Genomic DNA, 21,094 nt, shown 5'->3' on the forward strand with positions numbered 1-21,094 from the left:
CCTCTGAAGTATGAGGGAATTTACGGTGCAGTTGCTCACCTAGAAATCTGAAGCCTGCTTAGGAGCTCATGACTCACAAGGCTTCCCTGCAGTTAAAGCATCCTTCAAAATATGCATTTAGATGCTGTGGAATGAAGTTAGAAAGGAAAATTTCAGATCATGGCTTCTCAGGTCTGCCAGTTGGCTTTACCTGTGCCTAGCCAAGGAGCTGGGGTGTGGTGCTCCCGTACAGAAAGATGGGACCACATCCTGTCCTGGGGGACACTGTTACCATGCCATAATGCAATGGGGATTACACAGGGAAGAAAATCTTGTCCCCCAATATTTCCAATGGTGGCTTACCTCCTCCAAGCCAGAAAACAAGGAAGATGCTGCAATTACAGTGAGAAAAGAAGTTTGGATGGAAGTTGTGAGTTCTCACAAGACAGTACCTCCCCATGCCACCAGTGCCTCATACAGTCTGATATGGCCCACATATGGGGACAATTTTGGCTGTTCTCATCATTCTTTTCCACTGTCATGGGGCTTTCAAACCTCCTTTCATGGCTACAGTTTTTTCTCTGAAAGTTTTTTTCTAGCCTTGGGTGTCAAGCCTACGTTACTCTGCCAAGTCTCGGGTGCATTGCCAGTTGGCAGCCTTGCACGTCCAGCCATCGTTGGTGTGCAGAGCCACCTCTCCCTGCAGGACGCGGGTAGGCTAACTCTGCCCTCTCCCATTTAGGGCTGGCCCTGGACATAACATTCCGCTTCCTGAGAGGCAGCAGGCAGGCTACCTTTGTCCAGCCATGCCACACAGTCCTGACTTGCTGTGGGTCTTGCCTCTCCTGTCCCATGTTTCAGCCCCTTCTCTTGTGTTAGCGCCCAGCTAAATAGTGGCAATACTGAGGAGTGAATCTAGGCACTGACACAAAGCCAGGCCATCACACAAAAAAGCTAAACTGTGCAGAGCTCATGTTGTCTTGCCTTCCTCAACCAAGGGAACTGAACCTCTGGTAAGGCACTAAAGATGCTAAAATTTATCTTTAATTTGGGAATATGAAACTACATCCCTACAGTGTTTCCTGGGAGAACAGGTTTCTTGACAGCCTGTCCAGGAGTTTAGAGTGCAACAGGAACCATGAACATCAGCAGCACCAAGGTACGCTTGGCTTGAAGTATAGTTTGGCTGTCCTGGCCAAACACAAAGCCATCCAAGACAACGGTGTCAGAGGGTGAAGCAGAATGATCAACTGTTAGCTGCATCCTTCCTCCCACCTCTCCCTTGGCCATCCTCCTAACCCTTCATTAGGGAACGAGCCACCCTAGAAGCAAGCAGAGACAGCTTCCCAACACCATTAAGCAGCCTTGCCCGTGTCTCCCCTTCCACGCTTAGCACCTAGGGCTAGTCATTGTTCTAGAAAATGTATCTGAGATCCTGAAATTCCAAAACCAGACACAGCTTATCATACTAGTCCTGGCTCAGACAAGAGAGGAAAGCAATGGCAACCATACAACAGTGGAGAGGAATGTTCCTCCTGCCAAGTGGAGGCAGGAACACTGAACACTTCTGTTTTCTTGCTTGTGGGTAAAGCCAAACAGCCTGCTGTTGCTAAAAGGATGGTAACGATACTTGGGGCAACTGTTGCAATTGGAAAGACAGTCTCATAGTGATTGATACTTGGAGAACTGAATTTGTACTATCCTAGAACTGGAAGGGCAAGACTAAGTGAGCTAGACAGGCAGTCTCAGATGCCTTGTCAGAAATACTATGAATCTGCAAAAAGTCTGTAAAGGAGAGGCAGGAGCTGATGGGGATGATGACTGAGTGATCTGCAAGAAAGCAGTATGCAATGATGGCACTTACAGCTAAAGCTGTGACGTCTTCCTCTCTTACTTTGAATCAAATACAGCCTCCTCAGAACTTGGCGCATCACATCTTTCTGGCTCATTTCTCACATTGCCCCATCCAGGAACTCGCATCATGTCTGGTAATTTCTTGAAATTGTCCCTTGATGAGGCATACAAGCAGCACTATCTGGCCGGCCAGCCAGCCCTCTGGGTGAGATACACATGCTCACATCAAGCAGCTCCCCCTCCCTACTCTTGTTTCTTCCCCCCATGTTGTTACTGCAAAGTTCTGCATATCTGTAAGTAGTATTACATAACTGGTCTCAGTAAAAAGCTGAGGGTTTTTTCAGTATTGTATTCTGCATTATTTGCACTGCCTTTTTGACAGCAAAATAGCAATTATTTTTCTGATTATTTTTCTTTGTTCAACATATATGTTTCCATTGACATTCTTGGAAATATGGGAAGCTGATGGGCCTAATGAAGGATGGAGTCGTGAAAGGGTGATCCTCATGGATGAAACTTCAGGGTATGAACTGTCAAGGAAGAGGGGCAGGCAACAGGAGCTACAGAAAGTAGAGGCCAGGAACAAGAGAAACAATGCGTACGCTTATTGCTTTCAAATCAGCAAGTACATCTATATAAGCAGAAAGTAGTTAGGTATTTTGCATAAAACATTCTGCCAGAGCATCCCTCAGAATTTGGCCCTCCTGGTTCCCACGGGCAAATGAACAAGCCATAGCAGGCACTGATTCTATCTCAGCTTCCCACTCCCAGGCTTCAGCCATCTGCTCCCCCTTACACTCACAAATTTAGTGCATGATACAACAGTAAAACGAGATCCTGATATGGAGGCTGTTTTCAGACTCACTCTATGAAGTCTCTTTTCTGGCAGTCAAACTATGATGAAAACAGTGATGACTTAGGCTACTTTATGAACAAAGGCATGAGATGCATTCAAGATCAGCTAGTAACACAGACAGAATAGTAAATCCATTGATTTTGGCACACTAAAAAGAATTGTGCTGCCCATTGCCAAGCTAGAACTATGAAAACAACTCTGCTTGAAGGGCAGAAGATGGTAACGTTCCTTCCACCAATAACCCTGTAACAGTGGAGGAGGGTGGGAGTTGAGCAAAACTTACTGTGACATTCTCTACATCTGTCATCTGAAAGTAATGGATTGGGCACTTTGTAAAGCAACAGGCAGCTGTCACATTCCACATCACAGTGCTAGCTTTCAACTTTTCTACCCTGATGGGCAATGGAAAAGCAGGAGTCATGTTGGTGATCTAACTTGCCAAATAATGGATGAGCTTATTTACAGATACCCAAGAACATTACTTTTCCCATTCTGAAGTTCTCTTTCTGCTGATGTTCTTCTCATCTTTGCTGCATAACTCATGCCACTAGGCATTGTATTGCTCACATCCAGATACTTTGTGGAGTGGAAATTCTTCAACTGCAATTCATGCAGCTTCAACAGATCTGAAAAATGACCTAGAAATGGGGCAAATACTCTTAATGTAACTCCTTTTCCGTCTGCTCCCTCTTTTCTTGCATGTAGTCCATAATGAGCAGATAATGCTATTCCCAGAAGGAATCTACATGAAACTCTGCTGCAAATTTTGATACTTGGAAGACGCCTGCAATATGGTCTGAAAATGGTATCCAGGAAGTGGAAAGGAAAAGATTATAAAGTACCCCTGCAGTAGCAAGGTAGGTGTGGCCTTCTGGCAGCAACACTGGGTTTTTGGAAAGAGGGATCTAATTTTGGAAAAAGAAGCCAAGTCCTTAGAAAAGTTGTTCACAAACATTCCTAGAATTCAGCTGGGCTGGCATCTCACAAAGCACTAGAGAATTGCAAAGCACTTTGGGATACTAGGCAGCAAGCCTGTGAATTAGCTGGCACAAAGACTATGTTGTGTACTTAGGTTAATTTAACAGAAATTTAGTCATGTGATCACCAGTGAACCAAATTTATACTGCCAGATTTTCTGACAATTTACCGATACAAGCTTAATGAACATCCAACCACAACCTAAGCTGTCAGGACTCACAAAAAAAAATATGGCTTGGTGGAAAGAAGAAACTCCACTGAAATTGTCAAGAGGATTTACGAAGGGCTTTTGTGCTCCTGAAGCATCAACACACCAACACAGACTTTGAGATAAATTAGCCACAGTCCAGAGGAAATGATCACAAAGGATTGCTGCAATGCTGCCAGATCATAGCTGCCCAATGCAGTTTTCCAAACTAGGAAATGGAGGAAGGAAATCTGAAGTTGAGGGGATAACAAAGATTATTTTACATTTAACTAGAATATCGACTAGTAACTTACAGTAACTATGAAAATGCAAGCAGGCCAGTGGGGACACTTACAAGATCAGACTTGCAAAAAACATTTAAAAATAGAGGATTAAGATCTGAACCACCGAATTGTTAATTATAACACTCGCTGATAAAGATACACCATCTGAACCAGGCTGAAATGGATCTGTAGGATTAGAACAGTAAGTTCTCAGTAACCACACAAGTTAATGAGACAAAGGTCCACTAAATTTCATTGTCATTGATAATTATGCAGCCAGTGTCAGGAACATATTTTGCAAATACTTTGGGAAATCCCCTCTAAAAATGCGGTCTAAGTGAACCAACACTGGTATAACCTTAACAAATTGTTTTTCCTCTGGGGCAGAAACCATAATAGCAGCTGCACGATTGTGGTGGCTTTCTTGCAAAGAAAAGATGAGAAACAGTGTGAACTGCTTCTTAGGCAACTTTTAGTTCACAACCATAAGCTATCTGCAGCCATAAACTTACCAGCAGCTATCACTGCTATATTCATCTGAAAATTGCTGCCACTCGGGAAAAACACATCTCATGTCACCCTCTCTCTATGTTCAGAGCCATTTCAGCATTCAGTCTGAAACTGCCTCTGAACATGAGTCAGAGCCCTCAGCTGTTACAGTTCTCACAGACTTGAAATAAAAATGAATCCCTGTTCGTTTTCCAAGTGAACATCTAATAGAAGAAGCCACATCTAATAGATGAACCACAGGCACAAAATGCAAACCAGTAGATTTGATGAACGTTAGTGCAGAAGAAAATGTGAGAGAAGGAAATGAAAGTAAGATCCCAAAGGATTTTTTTTTTCAACACTTTACTACATCTAACTAAGAAGCACCAAAGAGTCAAACTTTTCTGGTCAGGAACTGGGAATTACTCTCATCTGAAATGGATATACACAGTTTTGCAGCTGGTATTAAGCACTCAGTATATGACTGAAATTCAAGGGTAACCATCCATTAAAAAGCCAAGGCGTGATTTACCGAGAAAAAAGAGAGAACAAAGAGAGAAAACATTTCACACATCACTGAGGAGGTGTGTTAAAAGTTGTAACTCTGCCAGTCAGTCCATGGAAATGTGTGGGTTCTTGTGGTTACTTTGTGTTAAGTTACTAAGGTCAAAATTGGACATAGATGTTGGCTCTAAAACTGGGGGTGATTACTGAAAAAAAAAGGATGGAAAGATTTGAAGCCGGTGCCAGATTATAGCAGAAGTCCAACTCCTCTGTAGAGAAACTATTAAGGGAGGCAGACTCTTCTCAGTGGTGCCCAGTGACAGGGCAAGAGCACTGGGCACAAACTGAAACACATGACATTCCAGCTGAACATAAGAAAACATTTCTTTACTCTGATGGTTCTTGAACACTGGCAGAGGTTGCCCAGAAAGGCTGTGGTTTCTCCATCCTTAGAGATACTCAAAATGCAAAAGGACATGGTCCTGCTGGGCAGCCTGCTCTGGCTGACCCTGCTTTAACCGGGGGGTGGACTAGATGATCTCGAGAGGTCCCTTCCAACCTCAACCATGCTGTGGTTCTGTGACACTGTGCCACTCAAGAGGGAACCCAGGAGTAGGTACATCTGCAGAGCACTTACACCATTATTTCAGTGGGAGTAAAATTATTTGGGTTGGGTGATACTAAAATACAGGGATAGTAAGACACCTAAAAATATCTGTGCAGGAAGACACTGTATATATATACACACTCTTCAGTGTTAATATCTTTTATGTCTGCTGTACGTTTAGGGAAGGGACCAACAGTGTAACGTCACAACATTCCTAGGACTAAGAGTTAGGATCTGCAAAATCCTGAGAGACAATCATACAGCATGACTGAATATCTCCCAGCATGACTCACCTCTAACCAGGGAAAGAAAGATACAGTCTAGAATACTGCCTTTTAAAAGGTGACAACTTCCAATTTACCATGTGATCTTTTTGCACTCTGTCAGAAAGATGGGAAAGCTGTAGCAGGGAATTTTGAGATGAGTTATACTTCACTAAAGCTGCTATAATTGCTACCCCTCATTTGAGAAAAATGTACAAGAAGCTCCTTACATCTAAACTAGATCTTCCACCTAAACAAAGGCATATGCTACTACTGAAAAGAAGGACACATAGAATAGTAGGGATTTTCTAGATACTGTTCTGTGAAATATTGTGTGTCTGACAAAGACCAGAGGAATTGCTTACTTCTGCTGTGTTCAGGGAAATTGCACATGACTCGATACATTAACAGAATACTGAGCTTTGTTTGTTTAACCTGACTTTATCCTCAATTTTCTCCTCTAATAACTTGCCAGATCCTATGTTCTTGCTAGCCACATGGCCAAACTGGAGACAATCAGATTAGGAAAACAACAAAATCAGCTTGTCTTAATTCGTATTATTGAATTGGTCCTTACCAGTTTCTATGACTTCAAATGCAGTTCAATTAACTTTTTACACGACTGTGGTCCAAACACTGACTCGTGATTTAGACTTAATGATTTAACCCTAAATTAGTATTCTACTGCAGTAAGATCAATAGAAAAGGTTTTTTTCTGATACAAAATTGTTCTAGTCTCCAAAATGCAGATATTTTAGGACGGTATCAACAGCAATACAGCTTGATAAATTACCCATCTGTCATCTCTGACAAACTTCACTATTTTGTAAATTTTTATTGTAGATAGTTCCATCAGTTGTGGATTTGGTGCCCGTCATGACAGATAATACTGTAGTTTAGCAAGATGGCCATCATTAGAAGTAAGTTCAAATTCTAGTTAGAATTTTCAAAAAGCCTCAGAATCCCAAAATTGCTACATGAAGCAATAATAGCTGAATTCAAGAGCTCCAGATTTCTTTTTTATTAAAAGAAATGATATTTTCCTACCTTTCAGGATCCCTAAAAAGTCTTGTGCTTTACAAAACAGAGAGACCATTGAAGGGATTCATAACAATTGATGACAAAAAGTATACTGGAGTATGTACTCTCTGTGGCTTGGCTTCTAGTAGATTTCTGATTTTACTGCATATATTCTTGTATTATACTGTGGTTATTCATACGTATTTAATCCATATTCTCTTCTAGCTGGAAACCTTCTTTGAGTTGGGACCACATATACTGTATAAGACTATTGCCTGCATGAGTTTGATCCCCATTTTGCATAAACCTCTTTGCAGCCTGCATTGATATGTCTATGTCTCAGGTTACATGCATGAAGAAGAAAAGGTAACCAGTCACATCCTTTTCTCCAGAGAAGACAGGGCAGTGATGTAGGAGGGTAGTTTGCAACAACATACACTCCCTGAATAAGTGTTGTCTGTCTCCTCAATGGAAAAGGCAGGAAGCCAGGTGGAAGCGTCCTGGAGACCCAAATTTTATCTACATGCCATCAGTTGGACCACTTTGTACACAATGAGCTTTCCAGCAGTTAGCTTATCTACATTTTCAGGAACATGAAATATTTTGGCAATTAAAGACCACTACCAGCGCTGTGCAATTAGGCTGTGACTGCATTTATTTTTCCTCTAACAGAAAGTGTTTTTATTTTTTATTTATTCTGGATTCCCATATTAATTCAATTAATGCTTCACAATACTTTGCTGTTCCAGTTCTAATTCTAAACTCAACTCTACCAGCAATGTAGCATAGTGACCATACGCTTGATATTATTGGCCAAATCCTCTCTTCGCTTATAACTCTAATACTCATAAAACTAATAATAATAGCCACGTTGTGAAATCTATTTCTGTATTCCCAGCTTGCTTTCATTTTGAAAGGACCCTCAAAAAGATTGCTATCTTTGTTTTGTAATAGGAAGAAAGGAGTATACCTTTACACCTTTTCCTTTATAAGAAATGCTTTTGGTTCCCTGTGGTCAACTTGTCAGTCTGGTGATGCCAAATTTTTCAAGGTAGATGCCCACTCATTAAGAATATTAATAAAATTGGGACCTCCTGCAGAATTACAAGAACTATCTCACAGCTGAACCTGCTTTTTTTTCTTCTTCTTTTTGCCTTTCATGAACCCACAAGGAACTGCCCCTAGATCCCAAGGTGTATGTACCACCAGTTGAAAATCACTCCTCCACAAAGAAGCAGAAGTTTAAAAAAACAATAATTTTCCTAACAGAGTTAAAAGCATTGGGACCGTTTGTATTTAGGTTTTCCTACCAAAAACATCAGGTTCAGATTCACCAAATTAATGAAAAATCCAGGGTGTCCTGTCAATTTCTAATAAAAGTCCTTAACAAGTGAAGAACAATAGGGTGTTATTATTAAACTACCAAAATTTTCTGCACATGCATTATTTAACGAAAACTTTGCTAAATCTTGTTTAAGCCATAGATTGATTGATGTAAAATCAATATCTGAATTAATTGCTGATCTAGCTCCACTAAGTCAGATGAATTGCATCATATGAACTCAAACTGAATGACTTCAGATAACTGATGTTTAGTTAGTACACTTACTGCCTTTTTAAGCATGTATATATTTAAGCTGCTAATGACATGGAAAATACAATTTGCAAAGTGCAGACATCATGAGTGAATACCACTTCTCTCCACCAGGAACACCGAACAATTTTTGTTCTACTGTTTTAAGCACTTCTGCCTGCAGAACTCCTACAAGTTCTTCCTCAACACCTTTACAGGAGAGATTGGGCAAGGCAGCAGCAGTGCCATTTGCTCTGAGCAAAGAGCTCCCCAACGGAGGGATCCGTCGCACACGAGCAAGCCCATCTACCCTGTTCCACCCAGGAGAGGGCACTCTTACACCTGTCCACGCAACCGGACGGGGACACGTATAGGAGGAACGGGAAAGTTAAGATGACACCTTAAAACTCGGTCAACTTGCACAACCAGTTAGTTATTTTTATGATAAAGCTAATCTTCGGAATGAGCTGAGTCATCCAGACGCTGCCACAACAGGAACACAATATGACAGACAATAAACGTGCAGACTAAATTTATTTTCATAGTCTCTGAAATGTGCTAAATTATATGCAGGAAAAAAAGACAATTTCTGGCCTCTCTGTTAAAAGCTGGGATGACAGAAAGAGAGCTGTAGGTCTAAGTCTGGTGGAAAATGAGGGTTAAATTTAAAAATTACCTAGGTTTATTAATATTATTTGTTACTGATTTTATTTTAAATAAAGCATTATTATAAATGAGTATATGAACATTTAATGCAAAGTGCATACCATCTAATACTAATACAGCCTGTAAAGTTAATCCTGATATGGATGCCTCATGAAATAAACAAAATAAGAATAAAAAATGTTACAGGTTCGACCCCTGTTTCTAAAGTGTTTGAAATCAATATACCGATCTCTTGAAACAGCTCTCCTCTCCAATAAGAAATCCTCCAGCAACAATGAGAGAAGATCAAGCCTGACATTTTTGATTTTTCTAAACTAAAGAGGCCAAGGTGAGGAGGGGGGAAGTCTTGTTATGCAAGACACAAAGCAGCAAAAGAGGAACAGAATGTTGCATGCTGGAAAGTTACAGTTTCAAAAATGGCATTTTCTTCTAATCACAGGGAACAATCTCAATAATTCCAAATTCCCTCTGAGTAATTCTAATAGAAAAATATCCTATTGATATGAACAGAATAAAATTAGGAAAATATGGAAATGAGAAAAAGATCAGCAAGAATTAACATGAAGAACAGAAATTTAATCATATTTAGTGCTGTCATAAGCACCTTGGAGTCCCCAGGCAGTATGCTGGGATTGGGGGGCATCCACAGTCTCAGACAGATGGACCATGCACATGGTGACTGTACTGTATGTAGAGCAAGTGAGTCCAACATGTGCAATTTGTGCATGAACAATAGCCACTTTTCCTTGAAAATATGGGGAAATGTTTCCTATGCATAGGTTGTAGGATAGATAATATTTATATGGGAAATGATACAGTGTTTAGGATGTTTGGTTCTCCTGGCATAGGTTAATGAATATTGGCAGCCTTTCCATGTTGAGAGCTTGGGCTGAGGTCTTACAACCACTGATCTTACTTTATAGGCACTGATCCTATCAACTTCTCTCCTGCAGTAATCTTACATAGTTTGAGCTTCATTTAATACACCGTATTTCCTGCTTTCACTTCCAGAAGTATTTCAAAGCAATATGGTAAACAATGCCTAGGGATACCTAGAATTGTATCCCACTCTACTAGTTATGATCAACACCAACAGGCAGAAGTATAGACCAATTTGCAGCCAGTTTGTGAAAGCTGCTATTGAAAGAACTGTGTGGTATAAGGCTAAATTGATGATGGGATCAATGAAAGAACTATCTCCTGAAATCAGATATACTACAAAATTTTGTAATTCAAAAAGTGAGCTGGCTATGTTCAACGGACTGCAGTTTTACATTTTGTGTATGGATTTTTCTAAGGGTGAAAGACTAATAAGAACTTAATTCAGAGGATAGACACAGGACTATATTATCAACATACTATAAAATATATTATAAAGTCAGACATGGAAGTCACTGAAATAACACAAAGAGGCTACGTTCTCATTTTTTCTAAGCATTTTCTTATTTCACAAAAAAAATCCCCAACAAACCCTAAACTAAACCAAAACCAAAACACCTACTCAAAGACTGCTAGTCTATGGTCCTGTTCTGGTCTAAAGCCCTGTAGAGTCTTCTGGAAAAGAATAAACTATAGTAAAGTGTAAAACAGTATAGGATGTATACAATGATAACCCCAGCATGCTTATTGCATAAGGTACTAATTTTTATGCAGTTTTTTAATCCTGGCAAAACTCACCACTACTCCATTCTACCCCCCAAAAAGCCTTTCTATATCTGTCTTTTACCAAAGAGAAAATTAACACAGTATATGGTGAATATGAAACAGCTGTGAGATAAGTGAAAGATGCCTATTTAAGGACAAGGGAAAGGAGTGGACTTTTAAAGTCTTATTTAAGGACTAAGGAAAAGAGATACAGTAGTTAATTTTATTTGCTTTTTGCAGTAACAGACACTGACATTTGTAAACCAAATGAGCACGTGAAAATGAACCTAGATACAAACCAGGCAAAATTATTGCCCTTTTCTGTGGCTGTTACTGGATGTCTACTACCTATAACATACAAGCATACTCACAGGAACACAAAGGATTCTGACACTTGATAAAGGTCACGTTTTGTACTCCATTCAGAGCAAAATCTGAATATTAGAAGCTCAGCTTCTTTCTATGAGCTGTCTGAAAAGACATGAGGCATTTAACCCAGAGATTTTATGTACTACCTTTATAATTTTGTGTATAGTACTCAATAGGAGCTCAGCACACCATAAACCTAACTTTCAGCTATGAGCTCTAAGAGGCAGAGAAAAGTTATTACCCTTATTTTACAGGTGAGAGCTTAAGGCACAGAGAAGGCACAGAGAAGCCATGGCCTACCTCCTCAAAAGGAACTTAAGACACATCAGTGGGACTTAGATGTCTAAATTATTCTGAAAATGAAGGCCCAAGATCACACCAGAAGTCATAAAAAAGAAATCAGGTCTAATGCAAAGTGGTCCTGCTCAAAAAGGTACTGAAAACCTCAGCTGAAAAACTGCATTGTGTATTGCATTAAAACCAAGTTTTGGTCTGAAGATGACCTAATTCAATGAACAGATGCACGTGGTACAACATTCTTGCAGGAAAATGGAATTTTTCCAGTCAAACCACAGGAGAAGAGTAAACACACAGAGAAAAAGGACTGTATGCATCTGTATATAGTTACCAGATTTTTTTTTATCGGTTGGGCCTATGCTTTCTTTACTGTGTATATAATAGTCGAACTGCTGTGTATACTAATGGAGATAAATAAACAGCACTTGCAGATGGTAGCCATACCAGAAGTAGACATTTGTGGAGATAAAGGTCTATCTTGTACATTGTCCTGCACTGCACTACCGTTAAGAGGAGGCACTATAAAATCTTTCTATAGACCTTAATATCTTGAAAGCCTCTAGCTCCTGAATAAACAAGTTGTAAATGCAATCTCATGTTCCCCTCTGAAAATCTATCTATGCTCTTCCATACCATACAGTATTTTGCATGCCTCAGGCTAGCGGGGATGGTTACTGGTATCCTATTTCAGTTTTGTAGACAGAGCAACATCTGTGGCTTGCTGTGTTGGCTTATGCAATAAAATGTAACAATCCATTAGGCAGGACTGACGTCCACCTTTTACTCTACTTTTAAAATCTTGTATCAGAATCCATAAAAAGAAACAGTTCTTTACACTGTCTCCTCAGAATTGCCTGCTCCTGGGCCTACCGGGCCTGTAAGTGTCCCCCTGTTCCATGTCAGGAGCCAGCAGTGTCTCCAGAAGGGCGAGGGTGGGAAGAGGACAAGGAGCTGGGCCAGGAGAGAGATGTGTAAGGAACTGCGGCTTTCTTCAGCGAGCACAAGGGGAAAAAAATAGATGGGAACTGCTGTATGGGCAGGTTGAGAAGATTCTGAAGGCATGTGAAAATGCCCCTGGTTATTTCTGGTCAGGGACCTCACTGGAAGACATGTCAGCTGCTCCTTGAGCCAGCTGTTTCCTCAGGGACACCTCAGACTTTTCCCCTGCTACCTCGGACCCACTCCAGCCCAGCCCAGCTGCCGGCTCAGCCCTCCCGAGGGCACTCCTTCACCCCCTTCGCCGGCCCGGTGCCTCAGGGCTCCCCACTGCTGCGCGTTGCAGGCACAAGGCCGGGCCGGGCAGAGGAGGCCGGGAGGGCCGCGCTGCCCGCGGCGGGAGCTATGGCAACACAACCGCCTTAGCTCTGCCCCGGGGCCCGCCAGCGGCGGGGGGCAGCGGCAGGGCTCTCCCTGCAGATGTTTCTCCTCACGCTCTCGCCAGGCGCCGCCGGGAACCTGCCCGGCCCACGACACGGCGAGCGGCGGCAGACAGGCAGGTGTCTCTCGGGGCGGGCAGCGAGCGCGGCGAAACCCCCGCGCCTCATTAGGAGGCGGCGGCATCCTTTCCTCGGGGACAGCGGAGAAACGAAGGCCGAGAGCACATGTCGCCGCCGCCGCCACCGGCCAGCACTCGACCCCCACCGTCGCGGAGCCCCGGTGCCCGCTCCGCTCCGCGCACACGGCAGCCCCTCCTGAGCGGCGGCAGAGCCGGCTGCCCTAGCGCGCATGCTCGGCGCGGGCGCCATTTTGGTGGGGCCGGGAGTTATCCAGCGAGAGCGGCGGCGGAGCTCGCTGGGCCCGGCTCGTAGGCAGCGGCGAGTAGGTGCCCGCTGCGGAGATGGCTAACATCGCGGTGCAGAGGATCAAGCGGGAGTTCAAGGAGGTGCTGAAGAGCGAGGAGGTCAGAGCCTCTCCCCCTCCCCCTACGTGCCGCCGCCACCCTTCCCCGTGTGTGTGTCTGTCTGTCTGTCTGTGCGTGTGGGCAGTGGCGGAAGGTGTGGGCGCCCCGCCGGCCTGCGCGGGGACCCCGCTTCCCCCTCGGCCCCACCTCCCCGTGCTGGGGGTGGGCCCGTCCCACGGCCTCGGGGAGGGGAATGGCGATTCCCGGGGAGACGGGACCCGCCAGCCGCCGGGAGGGGGGAGGAGGGGGCCACGGAGCCCCTCCCCCAGCGGGCAGCGGGAGCCGCCGGCGGCCCGAGGTGGGAGCGGGACCGGCGGGCCGTGGCCAGGAAGTGTGGCGGCGGTGGAGGGGGGCGCGGCCTGAGGAGGCCGGGCAGGCAGGCCCCCGGTAGCGGTTCCCGCCGCCGGCGGCGGGCGGCCGATGACCGGGAGCGCGCTGCCAGGCCGGTGGCTGCGGAGCGGGGTGGGGCCTGCCCGGCGCGGGGCGCCCCCGGTCCGCGCCCTGCCGCGTCCCTCCGCTCCCGCGTGCCGCCGCCCGCGCGCGGCCAGGCCCGCGCACCTCTCCGCCGGGGAGAGGCTTCTCCGTGCGGGCCGGGAGGTGATGGTGCGAATTGGTGCGGCTGAGAGGGGGGTACGTGATCTCACACATCCCCTTTAACTTACCCTTCTGGCCAGCTAGTGCGTAAGACTGCAGAGTATGGCTTTAATTTATTTTTTTTAAAGGGTTGCAAGTAAATCCCTATTCATTTAGGTTACTTCAATACAGAACTTCCTTTATCCCACTGCAGGCTTACTCACCTTCAGGTGTATGCTTTTAAAGCCTCACTCATTTCAATCATGTTACCTCGTGTCCTGAGCAGTGTGTTCTGAGGTATGTGGTGGTCAGTGAGTAAGAGAAGCTGACTACTGTCAGGGGGATGTTAAAGAAGTTCTTATCATTTTGGGGGAATATTTAGCAGCGTTTGCAGGGTTGTATCAATACAGCTTTTGCTGTGTCTGTATCTGAGTTGGTGGATGTCGTCCAGATAGGTTTTAATGGTTGTGTGGTCATTGTCGTCCTACTTGAGATGATGTTGCAGGTTAGATGCTTATGAAATAGTAATGTGAATATGTAACTCTTAAAGCTGGTGTTTTAGAAACCTGGACAAATTCACAGAGGAAAAATCAAGAGGATAATTTTTGAAAGATACTAACGACTTAAGGAAACCGTGTTTAGGGTAGCAGTAGTTGATGTGCTTTTAAATTAAGTGTGTGGTAACAGCATTGTTGCTATGCAGCTTGAACTAGTCCCTAAAAAAATGTAAGGGCCTTGTTTTACAGCTGCCTTCAGAGCCCAGGCTGATTTCGCCAAGCTATTGCACAGCGAATACAGAATTGTATGATAACTAAGAGAAATTTCTAGGTGGATACCTTTATACCAAAGTTAGAAAATCTAAACCTTGTACCCCATATAACCAGATGATATTGTGGGAACAAAGAAGTCTTTATTTGAAAGTGCTGCCTAAAGGCTTCAAGACCCTTTCCCTTTACTTTATGTAGAAAAAAAGAAACCTTGACTTACATAAGTTCTGTGGGAGATCCATGCTAAATTTTCTTACTGTAAAGGTTGGATCTAGTGAGCATACAATGGAGGGGAGTTTGATATTTCTTCTTTTCCTGCCATTAGCAAGCTACATATGAACATTATACTGATATAACATTGCTGTTTACAGAATATACTAACTCCCCTGTCTTGAGTGCAAAATTTCAGCATTACTCAACGGTTGTGTAAGTTGCAAGCAAAGTTTTTTGTGACTGTACATTCAATGGAAGTCAGACTACAGTATCAGTACCGCTGAGCATGAAAACATAGGGAGTGAGATGGTGAATGGAGGTATAACTAAATACTACAAATCACAGAGGAAAAAAAATGGGCGGCTTTTTCTGTGTGATTTATGTACTAAAATAATTATTAAACTTTGCTTCTTCAAAAAAACCCCACTTTTTCATGAATGGTGATGCTAAAAATTTGTTATTTAGAAGTTTTAAGTCCCTCTCTGAAGGCAAAGTGGCTCACATTATCTGCACTTAAATTTTCTTGATTTGATGCTTTGGGCTACACCTGAACATGAAAAGCAGCCCCCTCCCCCCACCCCACCCCCTGCCCCCACCCCACCCCCTGCCCCTGTTTCCTTGCAGATGCAGTATGAGCACAAATGCCTGGTGGGGGGGGCAGGCACACTTGGAAAAAGGACACAGGAAGTTTCTTCTCTGTCTTGTAGTACTCACCTTTGGGCTGAAATAGAGTGGTGGAACCAGAAATGTTTTTGAAAGGGAGCAGCTGGATGGCAGTTAATTCCTTCTGCATTTGAAGTATGTATTGGAAGCACCAAATTTCATTTGTAAATATCGGTGAAGAAAGAGTTCTGAAAAGTGTGTTTATCCTTGCTATGGATAAGGATCTATGTATCCTTGGACAAGGATGCTATGGATCCTTGCTATTCGTATGACTAAATATACTTTTCGTATTACTTAGCCCTTTCTGTTTCCTTGACTTAAGTGGCATTTCTGGGAAATCACTAAAATGTGAATTTTAGACTATCTTGCTCTCTGGTTTACAGATAAGAGATGAAGGATTTAAAATTTTTTTTTAAGTTGAGTCTGGGGCTTCTTGTGTATTTTGAAAAACCATTTAAAGTCTTTTCACACTTGAGCAACAGAAGTGTTTTTGCTCTGCTTGCTTTATTGTTTCTGGTTTTATTACAAGCCCTACACAGACTTAAGAAGTGGGATATTGTGTAGTTAAGAGAGATCTTTGTAACTTTGCATCTCTTTAATATTAGAATTAAATAGGTGAAACTAATTCTTTGTTAGGAGTGGTCTCCAAAGTATGATTTAAATAAAACTTTTTACCTTTGTGTTTGGAAAAAGCTTTAAAATTCTAAGGTAGATGAGGTACTGCATCTTCAACAAAGATGAAGTTGTTAAGTTACTCTAGGTAGTAACTTGACTGGTTAAATATGTGTTAAGGGTACTGTACTATGCTTGTATTGAAATTCTAAAATGAGTAAGCAGTACATTAAATCAGATCATACTCCAAATCTTAGTCTAGGCAAGGCATCAGTTGCTCAACTTTATCTCTTTTCTTGTTCTGTCATTTCATTAATCTGTTATCTTGTTGGTTTTATGGGCTGAAATTCTAAAGCCACAAAACACATTTTGAACAAAAGTATGAGGCTGCAGCATGATGAAGAAACCAATAAGTAGGTGGAGGGATAAGTGGGAGAAGGCTTTGGTGAAGGTTAGCTGGAAGGTTACTGGAATGCTGCAGTGGGTAGCCAAATCCTTACCTGCTCTCTGTTTATAAGCAGCTATCTTATGAGAGGAAGAATCTGTCTGGCATTTAACAATGAATAAAAACATGTTGAAAAATCTTGTAGTCACTTGAAGACTGATGCTGAGAAGTGGTTGTAGTTCATCAGGTATGTTAAACAATCTGTGACTTGTTTTCATATTTTAATAGAGCACTGGGGTTACGTTTTAAAGAAATTATATTATGGTAGCATTGAAGGATTCAATATTTAATTGGCTGTTCAGTTTCTTTTATCATGTAGAAATGTAAGGTGTTTTCTGGCCATCTGTAGGTCAGAGGCTAATAGATACCTTACAGTGAAACCACTAATCTGGTACTGAAGGTAACACATTGGGGAACATAACTTCCTCCTAGCAAGAAGAGAGTTGCTGGTATGTCTACCACAAAATGCTCTTTTCTTACAAATATCAAGACGCAGGGGTTTACCTGCATGGAAGGTACCTGCAAGTGCTGAGGGAGCTGGCAGAAGTCATTGCTGGGCCACTCTCCATCATCTTTGAAAGGTCCTGGTGAACAGGCGAGGTGCCTGAGGACTGGAGGAAAGCCATTGTCACTCCAATCTTCAAAAAGGGCAAGAAGGAAGACCCAGGAAACTACAGGCCAGTCAGCCTCACCTCCATCCCTGAAAAGATGATGGAACAGCTCATTCTAGGTGTCATCTCAAAGCATCTGGAGGAAAAGGTGGTTATCAGAAGTAGTCAACATGGATTCACCAAGGGGAAGTAGATGTTGTCTACCTTGACTTCAGCAAGGCTTTCGACACCGTCTCCCACATCATCATCCTCATAAGCAAGCTTAGGAAGTGTGGGTTAGATGAACGGACAGTGGGGTGGATTGAAAACTGGCTGATAGATACTGCTCAGAGGGTTGTGATTAGTGGCACAGAGTCTAATTGGAGGTGTGTAACAAGTGGTGCTGCCCGGGGGTTGGTACTGGGTCCAGTCCTGTTCAGTGTATTCATCAATGACCTGGATGAAGGGATAGAGTGTGCCCTCAGCAAGTTTGCTGATGACACAAAACTGGGAGGAGTGGCAGACACACCGGAAGGCTGCGCTGCCATTGAGCATGACCTGGACAGGCTGGGGAGTTGGGCAGAGAGGAACCTTATGAAATTCAACAAAGGCACGTGTAGGGTACTGCACCTGGGGCGGAATAACCCCATGCATCAGTACAGGTTAGGGGCTGACCTGCTGGAGAGCAGCTCTGTGGAAAGGGACCCGGGAGACCTGGTGGACAACAGGATGACCATGAGCCATCAATGTGCCCTTGTGGCCAAGAAGGCCAATGGCATCCTGGGGTGCATCAAGAAGAGTGTGGCTAGCAGGTCGAGGGAGGTTATCCTCCCCGTCTACTCTGCCCTGGTGAGGCCACATCTGGTGTACTGTGTCCAGTGCTGGGCTCCCCGGTTCAAGAAGGACAGGGAACTGGTGGAGAGGGTAGAGCAAAGGGCTACAAAGATGATTAGGGGACTGGAATGTCTTTCTTATGAGGAAAGGCTGAGGGACTAGGGTCTTTTTAGTCCCGAGAAGAGAAGACTGAGGGGGGATCTTATCAATGCTTATAAATACTTAAGGGGTGGGTGCCAGGAGGATGGGGCCAGTCTTTTTTTAGTGGTCCCCAGTGACAGGACAAGAGGTAACGGGCACAAACTTGGTCATAGGAAGTTGTCATCTAAACATGAGGAGGACCTTCTTTACTTTGAGGGGGGCAGAGCACTGGAACAAGCTGCCCAGAGAGCTTGTGGAGTCTCCTTCTCTGGAGATATTCAACACTCGCCTGGACGCATTCCTGTGCACCCTGCTCTAGGTGAACCTGCTCTGGCTGGGGCGTTGGACTAGATGATCTCCAGAGGTCCCTTCCAACCCCTGTCATTCTGTGAAACCCAGATAGAGCTGAGAATAAATAAATTAAACTCAACTGCTGTTATGGAATATGAATATCTGCATGAGCAGATATCTGAAGTAGCAGTCAAAATTTGTAACTTGCTTGAATCTAAAATAGCGTTCGAGCGGAGACAGTAGGTCAATGGCAAAATTTGAAGTACTTCATTTCCAAGAAGGAAGTGTGTATTTTTTTTTGGAGTCTGCTATGTGTTTTTGCGATTTACAAGAGAAAGGGAGAAGGGAAAGGTAACGGTAGTCTGCCATACCATGTCCCCTCTTAGGCTTCTAGAGTTCTAGTGAGTAGCTCTGGTGGTTTGCTTTTATCATTGCCTGTAATGGTCTTGTGATTTGTGTTGGTTCATAGTAAGATGCTAAGTGGCATCTGTGATTTTTTTTCTTGCTGTTTGGAAAAGCCATAAGCATTTAATCTTCAGGCTCAGAGAAACTTCATTACTTTGTTTATATTTGAGCAGTCTTGGGTGCTAGAAGTTGATTTCACTAAGATGGAAACTTTTAGTCGTAATTGTGCTTTGGTGTTACTAGAAGGTTCTGTTGGAAATTGTGGATGCTTGTTTTTCTTCCCATTTATCATGTAGAACCAAGGCATATATATGAGAATGAGATATCTTCTATTATGGTGCCTGAATCAGCAATGGATTTTTTTAAAATACTGTCCATTTTCTGCTAATACATATGCTTAACTTTTGATCTATAAGAATAGTTTCATTGAAGTCAGTAGAGGTTTAGTGAGTGCAGTGGGACTGTTTGTGTGAATAAACCTAGAGCATAGCTAGTTAATTAAAAGGCATAAAGTTAAAAAAGGCATAAAGATGAGAACTTTTAAACCGACATTATTATATTGGTACCAGTCTCTGTTCAGCCTCTCTCAGAAGGTTTGCATATGATTAAAAAGGGGGCGGAGGGGAGGGGAGGGCGTGTCAGTGCATTGGAGTGCAGGGCTGCTATGCAAAGGGATTTTAGTAGGCTGGGGAAATGAATGGGTTGACAGGAACCTTTCAAAGTTCAACAGAGGTAGGTACTAAGTCCTGCATCTGAGAGGAAATAACGCTGCTCATCGGTACGTACAGACTGGAGACTGACTGGAAACCAAGCAGGCTAGCAGAAAAAGACCTGCATGACCTAGTGGAGAGCAAGTTGAACATGATTCAGCAGTGCTCTTGTGGCAAAGCAGCCCAACCACATACAGGGTTGCATTAGCAAGAATGTAGTCAGTGGGTTGCAGTAAGTGATTCTTCACCTCTGTTCTGTGCTTATGAGACCATATCTGGTGTACTGTCTCCAGTTTTGGGCTTTCCAGTGTAGGACATTGATATACTGGAGTGAGCCCAGCAGAATACCATCAAGGTCGTTAAGGGGCTCGAGCACATGATGTGTGAGGAGAGGCTGAGAGAACTGTTCAAAGGGACATCTTCCTGTCATCCACAAATACCTAATGAGAGGGTCTGGAGAAGAGCCAGACTTGTCTCAGAAGTGCACGGGAATAGGATGAGAGGCAACAGACATATGCTGGAACATGGGAAATTCTGACTAGACACTGGGAAAAAAATTGCCATGATAGGAGTCAAACTTTTAAACAGATTGACCAGTGAGATTGTGGAATCTCTATCCTTAGAGACGTTAAAAACTCAACAAGTTCTTGAGCATCCTGCTCTCATTGGACCCGCTTTGAGCAGGAGACAGGACTAGAGGCCACCCAGGTGTCTCTTCCTACACGATTCTCTATTTCTAGTATAAGTTCATTTTTTAATTACTGTGGTTTTTTTCTGTTTGTGAAAGAAAACATACAGAGGCTCCAACTCTGTTGCTATACCTGGTAAAACTTTCCCCTGTAAACAAATTGAAGAATTTTAAAGTAGGCTTTTTCTTTTTAGTTCAGAAGTTTCCACTGTTGTAAGACAATAATGAATCCTCTTCCTCTTCACATCAGAGGCTGGGTTCTTCTGGTAGATGCAAAGCTGTCAAGGTTTTTAGGTTGAACAAGTTCTGGGTTGGAACCCTGAAGGTAGAACAGATATGAGATCCATAATGCTTCTTGAAGCTGCATTCCTCTGAAATGTGAAGATCATACTAACTTTAAAATAGTTGTTTGTGAGGTCCTTTGTACATTGCCAAAAAGAATTTTGTCTACTGTGTATTTCAAGCCATGCCTATGATTTTAGCCAATCAAGGTTTAGACCTGTTTCCTATAATTATATGAAAAGGATACTGAAATGCCATTACTGTGCATTTTTGGTTTTCTGAATTCTGTCTATGGTGTGTTTGGTTATATCTTCCACTTTGTACTGGAAAATAATGCAGAATGAATCTGTAGATCTTTATCTTCAAACGAGTTTGTCTGTAGGTCACAAGTCACTTTTTTGGTAATTAAA

General features: G+C 43.1%; 1 protein-coding gene across 4 annotated transcripts in view; it reads left to right on the plus strand.

Moving 5' to 3' along the window:
- The first annotated feature begins 13,346 nt into the window (after positions 1 to 13,346).
- The window catches only part of UBE2K (ubiquitin conjugating enzyme E2 K), a 40,667-nt gene continuing 32,919 nt past the window's right edge, over positions 13,347 to 21,094 (plus strand). For all 4 annotated transcript variants that reach the window (XM_059817894.1, XM_059817895.1, XM_059817897.1 and 1 more), the window contains exon 1: positions 13,347 to 13,470. In XM_059817894.1, coding sequence (XP_059673877.1) covers positions 13,408 to 13,470 — 63 coding nt within the window. In that variant the 5' untranslated portion in view covers positions 13,347 to 13,407. The remainder of the gene's footprint in view (positions 13,471 to 21,094) is intronic.

Source organism: Gavia stellata, chromosome 5 (assembly GCF_030936135.1).
Source record: "Gavia stellata isolate bGavSte3 chromosome 5, bGavSte3.hap2, whole genome shotgun sequence".
Classification (NCBI taxonomy): domain Eukaryota; kingdom Metazoa; phylum Chordata; class Aves; order Gaviiformes; family Gaviidae; genus Gavia; species Gavia stellata.